General features: G+C 65.5%; 1 protein-coding gene across 1 annotated transcript in view; it reads right to left on the reverse strand.

Moving 5' to 3' along the window:
- Positions 1–15,139, reverse strand: part of BCR (BCR activator of RhoGEF and GTPase) — an 85,959-nt gene extending 70,820 nt beyond the window's left edge. Inside the window, exon 1 of the mRNA XM_069558395.1 lies at positions 13,350–15,139. Within this exon, the coding sequence (XP_069414496.1) occupies positions 13,350–14,670 (1,321 nt within the window). The 5' untranslated portion in view covers positions 14,671–15,139. The remainder of the gene's footprint in view (positions 1–13,349) is intronic.
- Positions 15,140–15,942: the final 803 nt, after the last annotated feature.

Below are 15,942 nucleotides of genomic sequence, written 5' to 3' on the forward strand. Positions count from 1 at the left end.
CGCGACGCACCCCGCCAGAAGAGCCGGGCTTCCGAGGCGCCAGGTGTACGTGCCGGCAGGCATGCCGCGAGCGCGTCTTCCCCAGCGCCGCCTCCCCAGAGCTCCACGCCGGCCCCCGAGTGCAGGGCCCGCTCTCCTCCCAGTTCACACACGGGAGACCCTCCTCCTCAGATTCGCAGGCAGAGGTCTCCTGCCCCTTTAAACAGGACTGCAGGGGGCCTTTCTCGGTCCTCCCTGACTTGACACTAACTGGCGCGCCCGGTCACTCCCTCTCTGTGGCCGCCACCCCGAGCGGGTGCGGGGTGGACAGTGAGTGGTGACGGGCGTCCGGCTCTGCGTCTCTCCAGGAGGGGGGCTCTCCACACCCCTCAGCCCGGGGCCACGTGGGTTGGTGCACCGCCCCTGGGATGCCCAGGCCCCACCCGGGCAACAGGCAGATGAGCCCACGCGTGAGAGGGTCCCATGGGGGCCCCATCCTGCCCAGGATGCCACTCCCCGCAAGAGAGCACCCTGCCTCCTCGTGCCTCCCGGCAACGGAGAGAAGCCTCTGCCCTCACGTCATCGCCGAGTCCCTCTGCGGACGCAACACTGATTTAGGACCCAAGGATCCGTCCCGCAGTCTGGGTAAAGCTCGGCGCAGGGCGGCCAGCCTGCAGCTGCTCCGGCCGAGAGCAGGGGCCTCCACTTTGCTCTTCAAAGGAGGGGATCAGCCAAGACACGGAGCCATAATCACCCCCCCGCGGCGTCCGTCAGAATCGGAGCCTGCGGGGGCTGGCGGGGGGCAGGGCACGCAGATGCTCAGAGGACGGCCCGCGCGCACATCTACACTGCCACCTTGGCCCTGGAAGCCCAGAGGAAGAACAGAGGCCCCACCGGAGAGAGCAGCCTCGGGGGACTCACCCCAGCCCGGCAGCCCGGCAGCCTGGGACACCCACGGCCTCAGCCCCGGCCGGCTTCTGGAAGCTGGACCCCGGACAGCGGGCGTCCCAACAAGCGCCAAACGCCACAGTGGCTCCCAGACACACGGGTCAGCCGTCCAGGCCGAGGGCCACAGGCGGCGGCGAGATCCGTCTTCAGCCTGCCCGGCCGAGCATCTGCCAAACCTGACCATGGTCGGCCCCCAGCCCGGCCCAGGCTCCACTGGGCACTCTCCTCCTGGGGCTGGCTATTCCAGCAGCCCCAGCAACAAAGGGGCCCGGCGGCCGGACTCACGGGGGGCGGGGGCACTGCAGGGCCTGGGCCCCTTGTGGAGGCCACAGGGTGCAGCCTCTCACATGCCCGCCCCCCGCCGCCTTGGGGGACAGGCCAGCAGGGGGCCCCGTCATGGAGGACGGGGGCCAGGAAAGGGGCTTGCCGCCTGGTCCCCGGCGGGGAGCGGCCCCCAAACCAGGGAGCAGGGCCCCGGCTCGGGGAGGAGCTGGGGACACGCGACAAGGAGCAGCTCCTCACCCTCACCCCCGGCCAGGAAGCGGGGCCGCGTCCACCCGGAGCCACAGAACCGCAGGCCTCACTCGTGCGAAAGGTCCAGAAAAGGCCAGTCCACACAGAGAGAGCACGCAGACGAGCTGCGCCCGGGCTGAGGGTGGGGCGGGGGTCGGGGTGATCACTGGGGGCTGCGGGACGAGGTTGTGGGGTGAAAGCACGCTGGACGCCAGTCCCTTCAGTCGGTGGACCTGGAAAGGCCACAGACGTGCCACGTGGGGACCGGGCAGGACGCAAGGGTCTCGGGAGAGCGGGCAGAGCAGAAGGGCAGGGGAGACGACCGCGTCCCCCGCCCGGGACGGGATGAGACAAATTGGTCGGAAACCAAAAAGGCGAAAACAAACACACGCTAACTATGCGTTGGAGAGAAGGTTAAGGTAACTTGACTGCAGTGACCTCCACGCAATATATACCTGTTACCAAACCGTGAACACTGCAGCTAAAAACGAACAGTGTTAAATGTCAACCGCGTTGCTGTTTAGTCACCAAGTCACGTCAGACTCCTGCCGCCTCACAGACTGCAGCCCGCCAGGCCCCTCTGTCCACGGGGATTCCCCTGGCAAGAAGACGCGAGTGGGTAGCCGTGCCCTTCTCCAGGGGATCGCCCCAAGCCAGGGATCGAACCCAGGTCTCCTGCATTGCAGGCGGATTCTTTACCAGCTGAGCCACCAGGGGAGGCCCTAAATGGAAATTACGCTGCAATAGAAACGAGTGAGGGGCACAGTCCACAGGGTCATTGAGAGCTGAACACGACTTAGCAGCTGAGCCACCAGCAAAAATGAATAAACAAAGGGTTCCACCTACAAGAGGTCCCTGGAGGAGTCAGAAACAGACCCTGGAAGGGGCCGGGCCGGGCCACGGGGTGGCGGGCGCTGGTGTTCAGTGAGGCCAGAGTTTCCACGTGGGAAGATGCAAAGTTCTGGAGGCGGACGGCGGAGTCGACGGCTCAACACGGAATGCCCCCGATGCCCCGGCGTCGCCCGCTCAGAAATCTAAAGATGGCCAAGTTCAGGTAGCGCGCATGTCACCACAGCTCAACAGACGAGCCCCGTGACTCTCCCACGGTCCTAAGCGGCCACGCACCCTGGGGCAGGCGGGGTGCTGACATCGCGGCCCGGGCTTCACGCAGCCACAGACCCGCACACCACTCGGACACACGCCGCACGGACACACGCCACGCGGACACACGCCACGCGGACACACGCCGCACGGACTTGGCCCCGGCAGGGAAGGGGCCTGGAGAGCAAGGGCTGCTGTCTCTGCCCTTGTCCATCTCTGCCCTGTCTCTGCTGTCTCTGTCACGGACCTGTGGACAGCCGCTCCAGCAGGGCCCAGAAGAACCAAGGAAAGTACCGAAGTCCACCCAGGCCGACGTGTGGCGTGTCTGTCCTGCAGGCGGGACACCACCCCATCCAGACAGCTGCTTGCCAACCGGGGTCCTTGAGTCAAGAAGCCGGAGCAAAGGTCAGCACCAGGAGGCCACCCGCTCAGGCCGAGCCAGGCCGGCAGCCACCCAGCAGGGAGGAGTTCTGTGCGGAAGGGGCCCCGGAACCCACAGAGGCCCATCCTCCATTCAGGCATCGCCGGGGCTTTCTCTGGCTGGGGGCACACCAGACCTCCCTGCCTTGTCACCAAAGCCCCGCTCCAGCTGTCCCGAGCCCCACTGCGGAGAGCCAGGCCGCCCCACTCCACCTGGAACATCCTCAGCCTCCACAGTGACCTGACACGCTCCTCCTCCGTGGGGTCCATTCAAGACCCAGCCGGGGGGGCCGTCCTCCTCTATGCGAACTTCCCTGAGCTAACCTGGTGCCCCTGTGGGCTCCCTGGGGCCAAGGACTGTGTCGAGGCCTAAGCACAGAGCTCGGACTCCAGCAGCGTTACATAAACCTCAGATGACCAGATAGCCAGGTGGCTGAATCACGAAGGGATGGAGGGACGGAGGGTGGATGGAGGGATGAACAGACGGTGCATGGATGGGTGGATGGTGGACGGATGGATGGAGGGGGGATGGTGGACGGCGTGGCTCGAGTGCAGCTCGGCTTTCCCAGAACCTCTGCTACCACGGAACAGATGAGTAAGACTTGACTCACACATATTTGGAGCTTGAGAAAGATTCAGGATTCCAACATCCTGCTCTCTCAAGGTGAAGGGATTCTCTCATAACCGTGATCGATAAGTGACTATTTTCTTAACTTTTTATTAGGGGAAATTTCAAGCACACACGACATTGTCAGCACAGAATCACGTTCCGGTCGCCCCACTTCAACCGCTGTGAACCCAGAGGCAGCCTGGCTCCAGGGGAGAGAAGCAGGAAGATGCGGGGGGTGGGGGAGACAGGAGCTGCTGGCGACCACTCCCCACCCCTGCGACACCCTGGGGGATGCAGGCCTCCCGGGACAGGAGGACCAACCCTACCTGCCTCACGGGTTCTGTGAGGAAAGCTCACAAGGGCTCCTGAGCACGGGGGAGGGACACCCACACGCGGCACCGTCACCTTATTTGGCATCGGCGGCCAGGACCTGGACACACCGCAGTGGGAGATGGCCCGCCAGCAAGGGGGCCTCTCGCCCTCTCTCTCCGCCCCGAGCCTGTCACACCTCGCTGCCCGACTCCCAGAGGTGGCCTTGGGGCACACACCTTCTCCGACCTGGCCTACAGGACCACACGGCCTACACAACTACACAACCTCCACACACTCTTGAGTCCTCAGAGGCACTGGACCCGACAACCCCAGCAGCATCCTGCTGCCTGAGCAGGGCCACGTAAAGCGGGGAAGAAAGGAAAACTCCCCTGAACACTTGCTTCCCTGAACAGTGACAGTGAAGGGCGCCCAGTCGAGTCCGACTCTTTGCAACCCCGTGGACTATACATACGGCCCATGGGATTCTCCAGGCCAGAACACTGGAGTGGGTAGCCTTTCCCTTCTCCAGAGGATCTTCCCAACCCCAGGATCCAACCCAGGTCTCCCACACTGCAGGCAGATTCTTTACCAGCTAAGCCACCAGGGAAGCCCTGTTTCCTTGAAGCTTCCAGCAATTTATAACAGATCAGCCTCCCAGCCATGACCCTAAAGAAACCCATTCCCCCTTCCACACAGCAACCGTTCAAGACCCAGAGCCACGGCTCGCGGATTCCACAGGTGGACAGTTCTCAGGCTGCACAAGAGATGTCTCAAGGAGACCTCCAGAACGCCAGGCTGGCTCGGAGGAGATCAGACATCTGTGCGGAAAGTGCTTTATGAAGACGGGGGGGCCCCCGGGAGCCGCCGACGGACAGCAAGAAAACAGGGGTGTTCCCCTACAAACCACCAGGAACTGATTCTGCCAACAAGCTGGGCTGGGAGGCAACGTGCAGTCCCAGAAGGGGACGACTCTCTGGGAGACCCTGAGCAGAAGACGCAGCTGATTCAGTCACCCCTGGGCAGCTGACCCACGGAAGCTGATACTGATGACAAACAAGAAGGACCTCAGAAACCAGACTCGCCGGGAGTGACGAAGCAGGGGCGGCTGTGTGATTTTCCCAACTACGGTAGAGGCGGTCCCTGCGGCAGCCGGGACAAGAGAGGCAGCCTCCAGTCTCCACCAGGCCTGAAGCCCCGGTTCTGGCTGAGTCCTCGGGCCCAGCGGCACCACTCCGAATAAAAGCTATAGCCTGGACGCACCTGCGGATGCCAGGCAGGACTTGGACAACCAGATGTCCCGTGCCACCCTGCTGACCCACAGGAGGCCCCAGACCCTCCCCACCTGAAGCCCAGCCCCGCCCGGCCTTCAGAAAGGCCCCCTGGAAGCAGCCGGCAAAGGGGACCGCTGAGGGGCCATACGTGGGTCCTGACGCCCTGGTCCCACCTGGTCTGCACACCCGGGGCCCCGTGGGGACAGCGTCGGCGTCAGTGTATCCCGCTGACAAAGCGCGCGCCCCAGGAAAGCCCTGCCTGGCCCTGTGATGTCCATGGTCTTGTTACGGTCATGCCCCGTCACGCTCGCCTTAGAACTCAGTGGACAGAGTGACCCTCCTCCCTTAGCACGGGCTCCGATCCACTCATGGGCTCAGGGAGCCCAGGGCTCTGGGGCCAGGGAGGCGGGAGAGGGATGGGGGAGACAGAGAAAAAGAGGGTGGACAAACAGCCACGGCCTGCTCTTCTCCCAGATGTCCCGCTCGCTCTCGGGGATACTGGAGAGGCACTGGGGCTCTGGCAGCCACGCCCTTCCTGCTGCCCCCACCAGCCCGCTGGGATGCCCCCCGCCCACTGCCTGGGGGAGCCGCACTCCAGCCCGGCACCTGGGACGGGCCGCCTTTCCCAAGTGGTCGAGTCCCAGCCCGCTGACCTCCTTGCTTCCCTGCTGGGGTTCCTGCACCCGACACCACACACGTGGCGGAGACGAGCAGCCACATGGGGCCCGCGGGCTGGGAAAAGCCGGGTGGTGGCGGGCAGGGCCGGGATGGGGTCTCCCAGCCCCCCCCAGGGTCTCCCGGGCCCCCCCGCAGGGTCTCCCAGGAACCCCCCCCAGGGTCTCACGGGCCCCTCCCAGGGTCTCACGGGCGCCCCCCTGGGGTCTCATGGGCCCCTCCCTGGGGGTCTCCCGGGCCCCCCCGGGGGTCTCCCGGGCCCCTCCCCGGGTCTCCCAGGAACCCCCCCCTGGGGTCTCCCAGGAACCCCCCCCCGCCGCCCCGGGGTCTCCCAGGCCCCTCCGCAGAAGAGTCGGCTCTGCCGCGGGGAGTCGCGCCTTATGGCTGCTGACAAAGACCGCAGGAGGGCGACCCGCGCCGACGTGCATCATCACAGCCCGGCTGCTTCAGAGCTGAAGGGGACCGGGGCGGGGGCGGGCGTCAGGCAGCCCCCTCGACAAGGTGCCGGTCCTCCTGGAGCTGCCCAGAAGCACGCGGGTCCTGGACCCAGACCCTCCCCGCCACGCGGCAGGGCCCCGAAGCAGACACATTCACCCTTCCGTGTTCCTAGGGGAGAAAGTGCACAGCTTTCTGCAGCGGACATTCATGAAGGGGCTACGCTTTCCGTTCCGAGATCGGAGCAGACACGAAGCTGGCTGTTCGCACACACTAGGCCCAGAGGCTGAGCTGCCGCGCTGAGCACCACCGAAGACGGTTCACAGGTCGGGTCTCCGGGGCTTCCTGCCAAGAGGACAGCGGCAGGGCTCTGAGGCCCAGCTCAGGGACCCCGCGCCTCAGGGCGGACGGGCGACAGGGGCACGGGCCTAGTTGGCCCAGCAGTGCGTCCCGACCGACAGCCACAGCTGCCCCGTGACACTCGGGAGGCGGGGGGCGAACATCACCCCATCTCTTCCACCAGGAGCCTGAGGGTACCCCCCAGCCCCTCCTCAGGGGCAATGGGGGGGCGGATGACATGGGTGCCTGGCCCCGAGTGCCCTGGGCAGAGGGAACAGCCCAGCAAATATAGCAGTTGGCTTTCCTTTGAGGCCGCAGGGCAGAGAAATTCACTCAGACTGTACCTTTCACACTTGGGAACGTCACTGAGCCCAGACGGACACAGTAAGAGAAGCGGAGGGCCCGCAGGCTCCTGGGCCCCGGAGCTGCGCCCAACAGGTGAGAAGGCCTGTACCTCCCTTAAAGTCCCTCACCACGGGGCGTTCAATCGACTGACGCCAGCTGCTGAGGGGGCAGCTCTGTGAGACCAGAGAGGGGGCCACTGTCCTGGGCACCCAGAACACCCCCCCGGGCGGCAAGACGGGGGGCATCCTCGCCGGCCGACAGAGCCCAGTCCCTGCACCACAGGCCACACGCCGGGCCTCGGGCACGTCCGGTCGCCAGCCTTCAGGGTCTGCGTTCTTCCCGCGGACCAGGTGGACGTCCGCTCCGGAAGGCTGCCCTCGCTCCACACAAGGGTGCGTCACAGACGCCACCTGCAGAGCAACTCTCTCCCCACCCCCCGGCAGACCAGCTGACCTGGCAGCATTCTTTCATGGGAGCATGTCAGGCCTGTAAACATGAACCTTCAAAGGCCCTTCTGACGCCAGCAGAGGCACCGTGGGGAGCACCCCCGGGCTGCCCGCCCCCGGCCCTCGTGGAAGCGGCAGGGACACGGCAGAGCGCCTCGCTCCCTGCAGAGTCCGCGCACCACCGTCTCTCGGCCACAGGCGGGGCCTTCCTGGAACCCCCCAGGCCGTGTGCTGACCCGGCTTGTGCACACGGCCGAGTGCCTCGGTCACCGCCTCCCAGCCAGGCCCTGCCTGGAGCCGGCCAGCGTCACGCCCCCTCCCCAGCTGGACGGTCGGGGCAGACGGGCGGGCAGCGTCCTCGCAATGCGCCTGTCCTCTCGGGCCTGCTGCCCAGCCCGCCGGTGGAGTCTGAGCCAGGGGCCCCAGGAGGACGGCCGGGTTCAGGGTATCTTGCAGCAGCTGTTTTTTCTTTGCTTCTGTCGTGCCTCATCGGGTCCCCCTAGCCCTAGCGGAGGGGTCCCTCACTTGGGACCCACTCTCATGCGCTGGGCAACACTTGCCAGCCGAGGAAAGAGCGCCCAGAGCCAGGCCCCTGAGCCAACGACGTGATCTTGGGGGAAGGTACGGGTCCCACGCCCCCGCAGAGCCAGCCTGACGGACAGCGTATAATTACGATAATAATCGCACTCCAGCTGCTGCACAAGAATGTTCCGAGGGCACATGAAACAGCCTCCTCCAAAGCCAAGTTTTCACTTCCCAGGTTGGGCCTCGCGGTCCCCGCCCGCACCCCAGGCACCAACCACCACCCCATCCACGCCGGGGATTCGGGAAGCTCTTAGGATTGAGCAAGAGGAGCCCCAGCATCAGCGAAGAAGCAGAAATGGCCTCGGAGGTCACCTTCAAAGCCAACAAGCTCCCTTGCTGGGGTACCTGTGCTGTCGGGCCCCCAAAATCAGTGCCAATTATCAGATGCGGGGTCGGGGGGCGGTGAGCCCGGTGGGGTCAGAACACGGAGGGCCTGGCAAGCAGGGTCCTCAGAGACGGCGGGGGGCGTGGGGTCGCACTCCACCCGGGACCCCCAGACACCGCGGCACCCGAGGCACAGACGCCACAGCAGGCCTCTGTCTTCAGGACGCGCCACGCGGACGCAGGACTAACAGGAAAGCGCCGCCAGCGCACGGCTAAGGGAAGACACGTGGCCGCGGAAGGGCGGAAGGACATCAGCAAGGTTCCGGCTGCCCCGCTTCTCAAAGACGAGGCGCAGCGGGAGCAGCCTTCCCACAAACCCGTGGATGCAGACCCGAGAGGCTTTCCGGGGGGCGGGCCGGGCACTGGGCAGACGCCCAACAAACCCCCCTGCGGGTCCCAACGGGGAGAGGTGGCTGCTATGGAAAAGGAAACACAGCTGCAAACGGGCATAAAAAGAAAGGCCTGCAACGCTGTGCTCATCAATTTACAGGAAAAAACTCAGGGGACTTCTCCGGTGGGCCAGTGGTTAGACTTGGTGCTTTTTTTTTTTTTTTTCCAACTGCCGTGGACACCCAGGTTCAATCCCTGGTTGGGGAACTAAGATCCTGCAAGCCGCAAGGCCAAAAAAAGGAAAAAAAAAAAGAATGGAAAGAAAAGATCTTTCAGCAATGCCAGGGTCCAACCCCTAACTCCTAGATGAGGAAAGAGACACAGCCAGCCCACGGTGCCAGCCTCACCAGGAATTCCTCCTAAAACCCTGGGGCGAGGCTGCTCACACACCAACTCCCTGCTGTCTGATCAGGGACTCGCTGAGTGATGGGGACCAACCTGAGTCCCTCCGCCCCCAAAACTCACACACTGAGGGCCTAGCCTGCGGCATCTCAGCAAGCGGGAGGCAGGCTTCTCATGAGGTGATAAGTTCAGGATCATCAGGGTGGGGCCCTAAGCCAATGTGGATCGTGTCCTTATAAGCAGAAGAGGTTTCAGAGATGCACAGAGCCATCGGGGTCCACGGGCACAGAGGGACCACCCTGTGGAAGGGCATCAAGGGGGGCCCAGCTGCCAGCCAAGGAGAGGTCCCCGAGGAAACCACGCCTGCTGGCACCTTCATCCTGGACTTGCGGACTCCAGGGTCGAAGGGAAATAGATTTCTGCTGCTGAAGGACCCCAGTCCCTGGCAGTTTGCCCCCAGGACGCAAACACGCATGGGTGGTGGAAGTCAACGAGACGCGGCCGTCACTCCCAGGGGTTCCCCTGAAGAGGCACGCCCATGAATCAGGACCAGACCTGGCGCGGGAAGGGCCAGGGCACTGGCGGCAACATCAAGACCCCACTGAGGGAGACCAGGGAAACCCCGAAGTACAAACACCCGCGATTCCACTCACAGGAGGCACAGGGCTCGGTACAGCCACAGAATACGGCCTGAGAGCACCGCGGTGGCGGCCAGGGGCTGGCGGGAGCAGCGAGTGACCGTGAAATGGAGCGGCTTCCGGCTGGAAAGACAGGCGCTCTAGAGATAGTGGTGGCTGCACAACAGCCTGGATGCCGCCGAGCTGGACGCTGAGAAACAGAAGACACGTCAGGCTCTGTTGTGTGTACTTTGCCAGGATGGGCTTCCCAGCTGGCTCAGTGGCAAAGAATCTGCCTGCAGGGCAGGAGATGCGGGTTCCATCCCTGGGTCAGGGAGATCCCCTGGAGAAGGCAATGGCACCCCACTCCAGTATTCTTGCCTGGAGAATCCCATGACAGAGGAGCCTGGCGGGCTACAGTCCATGGGGTCACGAAACGGTCAGACATGACTTAAAGACTAGACAACAACAACGTTTTCTAGGATAAAGAAAAACCTGTCCCATGTCACAGAAGAACCTCATTTTAATTAAAGTTACTACTTTTTTTTTTTCCAGAAAGAAGGAAAAAAAAAATCCAACGTGAACCACAGGAGTTCTAATTCCAGTCGGGGTCCAGACCCTCAAAGGGCTCCTAGTTTATAAATCCTCCACCACCTCCTGAGCCTTCATCTAAAAAGCAGACTCAGTCAAAACTCAGGCCTATTGTCCCACAACTTGAGAAGAGGCCTGTCCATTCGCTGTGAACCTGGAACCTTCTAAAACCAGAGGGTGGGCTGGACCCCAGGACTCCTGGCCAGGGAGGGGAGGGCACACTGAAGCCTAACAGGGAGGGATGAGGGGCGCTGAGCCCTGGACCCACACAAATCTACACCTCAGCTCCTTCCTCGGGGAAAGGTCCAGAATGCCGCCTTCTGTTCCCAAACCAGAAAGCTATCCTTTCCGAGCCAGAGAATCCTTGCACAGGTCCATCGAGACTCCCCTTCCAGCCTGTCGATCGATGACTTAAACGGTCTCGGACTCTGCCTCGTCCCGGGGAAGGGGGCCGCAGTCAGGCTCAAGTTGGAGGTGCCCACAGGCTCTGTCTGGTCTGTGAAGCTGGTGGAGGCAGGGCCAGGCCCAAGACCCTTTTCTGCCCAACAGTTACTCAGGCAGGTCATCAGTCCACTCAACAACCCAAGGGAACAACAAAGCCGTGATCGCTCTGACGATAACATGTCACCAGGATCCAAAGGGCAAATTCACCACTTAGTAGAAACAGGAGGAAACAGAGCAGCCGCCGGCCGGAGCCCAGGGAGAAACAGACCCACTTACGGGGGACGCGCGGGCTGGGGTTGCCTCGGGAGGAGAGGCCCCAGCTGAGTGGCCCTTCTCAGGAAGGGGCGGCCAGGTTCCCAGAGAGGAATTTAAGGGACGAGGGTGGGCACAGCCGCCTTCCCACCCTCCTGACCCTGCCCTGGGCTGGGTGCGTTCCTGTCTCCTGCTGCCTTTTTAAGCTCCCAAGCAGGGGCAGGACCATGCTCCCTCCTTCCACTCAGCTTGCACAGTGGGAGGGGCGGGCTTGCACACAGCGGGGCTTGCAGCCAGAAGGACCCCGGGACCTATCCAGCCCCATTTCTCAGGGGTGTGAAGGGCAACAGAAAGGACCGGGGGTCCGCGTCCCCAAGGGGCCCAGAGGCGCCTCTGCCACTTCCTGGCGGCATCCTTATCTGCAGATGGGGGTCGGGGTGGGGAGTGAGGCCAAGCTCCCAGGGGACACGTGTGTCAGAGCACGGTCACCATTCCAGCTGCTTCCCTCCCTGCCCCCGGACACAGCAGCTTCTGCAGCAGAGAACGAGGTGAGGTCCCCTCCGTCCATGCTGGGACCTTCCCCACTGTCCCACGTCAGAGGCACGGGCCCTGGCCGAGGGCGTCTAGGGAACGTGGGCAAACTGTTGGGAAGGAGACAGATGGCCTGGCCCCAGCAGTCCTGCCTTCGCCTCCAGCCACACGCCTCAGAGAGCCCTGAGAAGCGGGCTGGGCGGGCTCCCAGAGCTGAAACTGCCAGGAGCTTCAAAGACCAGCAGGAGACACAAGGTGGGACCCTGGAGGGCCTTCAGAGCAGGATTCACCAAGCGCCAAAGGGGCGGGGATGGTCCAAGTTGTCAGATGACCTCCTCGGCTGGGAGCCTACGTCACCCTGCGTCACGCACAGAGCAGAAGCTGAAGGCAGGCGAGGGGCTGCGAGCTCCGGAGACGGCCTGCAGGGAAGCCCCCCAAACACACCCCCCCCCACAACGGGGCCCTACTCGCTGGAAACTCCCACCTCCCCCAGCAAGAGAACAGTTTCAGATGACAGGTCCCTGCGAAAGCTCTCCTTTTCGCAGGGCCAATCCAAGCTGGCTCGCCTGGCCAACAGCTGGCCAGACGGGGCTGGTGCCCGGCGACCACAGGGCAATGCTCCAGAGCCCAGAGGAGCTGACCTGCCTACAAAGCGGTCTTCTTCATAGTACCGGCTCCCCCACACACAAGGGGCCTGAGGGATGGACGCTGGGCCCCGCCACAGGTCCCAGCCACACAGCACGGGCAGAATCAACACCGAGGTGAGCCCAAAACAAACAGGACGGAGCGCGGATGGCAAAGAGGCCCCTTCACAGAGCCAAAAATAGCCTCACTTGCTTCAAGAGAGCTCACCAAGCAGACACGACTCCATCGGCAGAAAAAGAAAAAGTCAGTGGAGCGGAAAACCACATCGACTCAGCAGGGACCGGGACTCTGAGAGGTTCCCAACCGCCTCACCCCCAAGCACCCCAAATCCCTGTCCTGGCTTCCATCACAAACTGCGCCCAGCTCTCGAAACACAGTCCCATCAGCCCGGCGCCACGGGGCACCTGTACACAGATGTGTGCCCAGATGTGCACAGGCTACACCCATGGCCCTCGGGTTCAATCTCAGGACCAGGAGCCGGACCGGGACTCGGAGCCTAACATAAGCGTGGGTGGGCGAGGGGGACGATGGAGCAGGGGTGAGACGCCCAGCAGTGAGGTCTCCGCTGTCCAAACTGGGCCGACCAGCACGGTTGTGGCCCTGCAGCCCCGGATAGAGCTTTCCAGCCCCGGCTCTCCGGTGGCCTCCCTTCCTCCTGGTTTGTATTTTCCACCTGCTCTGACTTGCACGGGGGCTGCCAGCCAGAGAGCGAACCCGACGCTCCTCCAGCCTGGGAGCAGCTGGCATCCCGTGGGTTCCCCGGACGCGTCGTGGAACCCTCCAGGGCAGGTGGCGGGGACTGCCCAAGACGCAGATCAGTCCCTGGTGAAGTATCCACCAGGAGGGCAGAGATGGCCAAGGCGTCCAAGGCACTCCCGGTCTCGGCCCACGGCCCACGGCGAGGAAGCACTCTCACAAGGGAGCACAGGCTCCAGACCCAAAGGAAGGAGCCACCTCCACCATCCTGACGCACCACCCCTCACCTGAATCCCACTCCAGACGCTGGGAATCTGCATTCAGGAGGAAAGCAGGGATGGAATTTGTTCAGCTGGGGGAATGGGCGCCAACCCTTCCAGCCCACCACTGGCGCTTGAGAACCACTCCACAAAGTACCTACCTGCCCCTACACCCCGGACCTCTCAGGTGTGCCCACCAGACCGGCAGAGGCACTTACCTGCGTCTGCGTGGAAGGCGCCATCCTGAGGCAGCTTGCCGGACAAGCTGTCCCCATCGCTAGGCCAGATCTGCCCCGTCTTGCGGACGCCCACGATGGTGGCCTCGGACACCACGACGGGCCCCTGGCGGTGCCGCTTCTGGCACTGGGGCGTCGGGGGGCTGCTGCTGTCAAAGGACTGCTGGGAGTTCTGCGAGGGCGAGCGGCTCTTGTCCCGGAAGGGCCGGAAGGTGGTGGGGCTCGGGGACACGCGGCTGGACTGGCCGGAGGAGAAGTCCTCCTCGCTGGACGTGAGGTTCTCGTTGGAGCTGCAGTCCGGTGTGTAGCCGCCCCCGCTATCCTCGAAGCTCCGCGGGGAATAGGACCTCCGCGGCCAGGTGAGGCGCTTCTCCTGCTCCGAGGTGCTCTGGCTGCGCCGAAGCGAGCCCTTGGCTTCCCCTTCCACCATCATGCCCCCGACGTAGATGCTCTGGTAGGGCTGGTACTCCAGGGGCGGCCAGGGGGACCTGCCGCTGCCGTTGGCGTTGATCAGGTTGTCCTTAAGGAAGCGCGGGTTCAGCTCGACGTCCTCATAGTCGCCGTCCAGGCCACCGCAGCCGCTGCCCTCGGAGGCGCGCCCGCGATACGAGGGCCTGGGGGCGTCTGCGGGGCCCGGCCCGGCGCCCTGCTGCTGCGACTTCTTGCGCTCCATCTGCATGGCCTGGCTGCCCAGGGAGCTGATGCGGTCTGACACGTCTTTGTCGTTGACCTTCACCAGGCCACGCTCGTGGTGGAACTCGACGTTCACGTAGAAGGGCTTCTCGGCGTCCGCCGCCGCCGCCGCCGGCTGGCCGGGGCCCTTGCGGATCCTCTCGAAGTTGGAGCGCAGCGCCGCCACGCTGGTGGGGGGCCCGCGGTCGTCTCGCTCGGCGGCGGCTGCGGGCCCGGGCCTGCGCGCGGCCGCGGGCCTGGCCTTGCCCGGGGAGCCCTCCCCGTCGGGCCGGGCCTCGGGCTCGTCGGCGGCCGGCAGGTCGGCGCCCTCGGCGGGCGCGGGCTGCGCGCGCGGCGCGCGGGGCTCGGCCGCGCCGTCGGGGGGCTGGGCGGCGCGCCGGAAGCCCCAGCGCTGCCGGTCGTAGCTCTTCTTCTCCTTGGCCAGCAGAGTCTGCAGGTAAATCATGCGGAAGCGCTCCTGGTTCACCTCCTGCTCCAGGCGCCGGATGGAGGCCTTGCAGCGCTCCAGCTCCTGCTCGATGTCGCCGACAGAGCGCAGCTCCATGCGCGGCGGCTCCGAGTCCGGGAACTGCGCCTTCCACGCCTCGGCGAAGCCCACCGGGTCCACCATGGCGCGGCCGCGGCTCCTCACCTGCGCCGCCTGGCTGCGCGCGCCAGCGGGGCCGGCTTCAGCGACGGCGCGGCGGCCTCGCCAGGCCCGGCCCGGGACGCCGGGCGGCCCCCATGCCCACGGCGGGGCGGCAGCGGCGGCAGCGCGCAAACAATGCCCGCCCCCTCCCGGGCGGCAGGTGAGGCCGCGGCCAGGCGGCCGGCGCGCGGGGCGGGGCGCGGGGCGCGGGGCGGGGCGCGCGCGGGGGAAGGGCGCGGGGCCGCGCGCCCGCTATTGTGTGCGGGGCTCCCGGCGCGCGCGCGCGCGCGCGCGGGGTGGGGCGGCCGCTGCCTCCGCTCGGCCGGCCCGCTAGCCCATGGCGGCCACCCGCGCGCCGCTGTCCTCGGGCTCCCGCGCCGCCGCCCGGCTCCCCGCGCTGCGCTCAGCCCGCCCGCTCCCGCTGCTCTGTCGCGCGCCGCCCGCGCTCGGCGCCGCAGGAAGGGGCGGGGCGGGGCGGGGCGGGGGCGGGGCCTCGCGCGGCTGATGGAGCGGTAGGGGGGCCTCTTAAAGAGGCCTCTCCCCGCGCGGCGCTCGTACCTCCAGCTCGCGCCGCTCTCTTGCGCGCTGCCCAGGTTCAGCGCCGCAGGAAGGGGCGGGGTGGAGGGCGGGGCCGCGGCGCGGCTGATGGAACCGGGCGGGGCTTCTTAAAGGGGCCGCCCCCCGCCGCCGCGGCCCTGCCGGCGGTCCCCGCGCCTGGGGAAACTGAGGCCGAGACGGCGACTTCTGCACTCCCGGGAACAGGTGCCCTGGATCCTGGCCAGCCGGGTGGCCCCTCGCGCGTCACTGGCTGAGCGCGCTCCCCAGCGGACAAGTCGCCCGGCGGTCGCCAGCCGGCCTCCGGGCGCTGGGGTCGCGGCGTGACGGCTGAAGCATGATGGAGAGGGTCCGTAGGAATGTCTCGCGCCCCGGGCCGCTCAGCATACACGTCTCCCTTCCTGCAGCCCTGACTCGGAACTCATCTGTCGTCTGCCCCCGAGGGGGCCCCGGCCTCCCCTGGGCGCACAGGGATGGGGGACGGAGGCGGACAGCACGGCCCGGCGGGCACTGAAACGGAGTCTGCTTTTGGTCCGCGGGAGAAGCCCGGAGATCTCGGACACACAGCGGAGTGGACCCCGGGGGTGCGGTGGGGGCGGGGGGGCCTGAGGGCCGAGAAGACCCCGACCAGCCTGCTGGGTGGCGCGAAAGGAAATGGGATGTGTCAGCCGGAGACCCCGGCTAGAGGCCAGGCGCCTC

This window comes from Ovis canadensis, chromosome 17 (assembly GCF_042477335.2).
Source record: "Ovis canadensis isolate MfBH-ARS-UI-01 breed Bighorn chromosome 17, ARS-UI_OviCan_v2, whole genome shotgun sequence".
In the NCBI taxonomy this organism is placed as follows: Eukaryota; Metazoa; Chordata; class Mammalia; order Artiodactyla; family Bovidae; genus Ovis; species Ovis canadensis.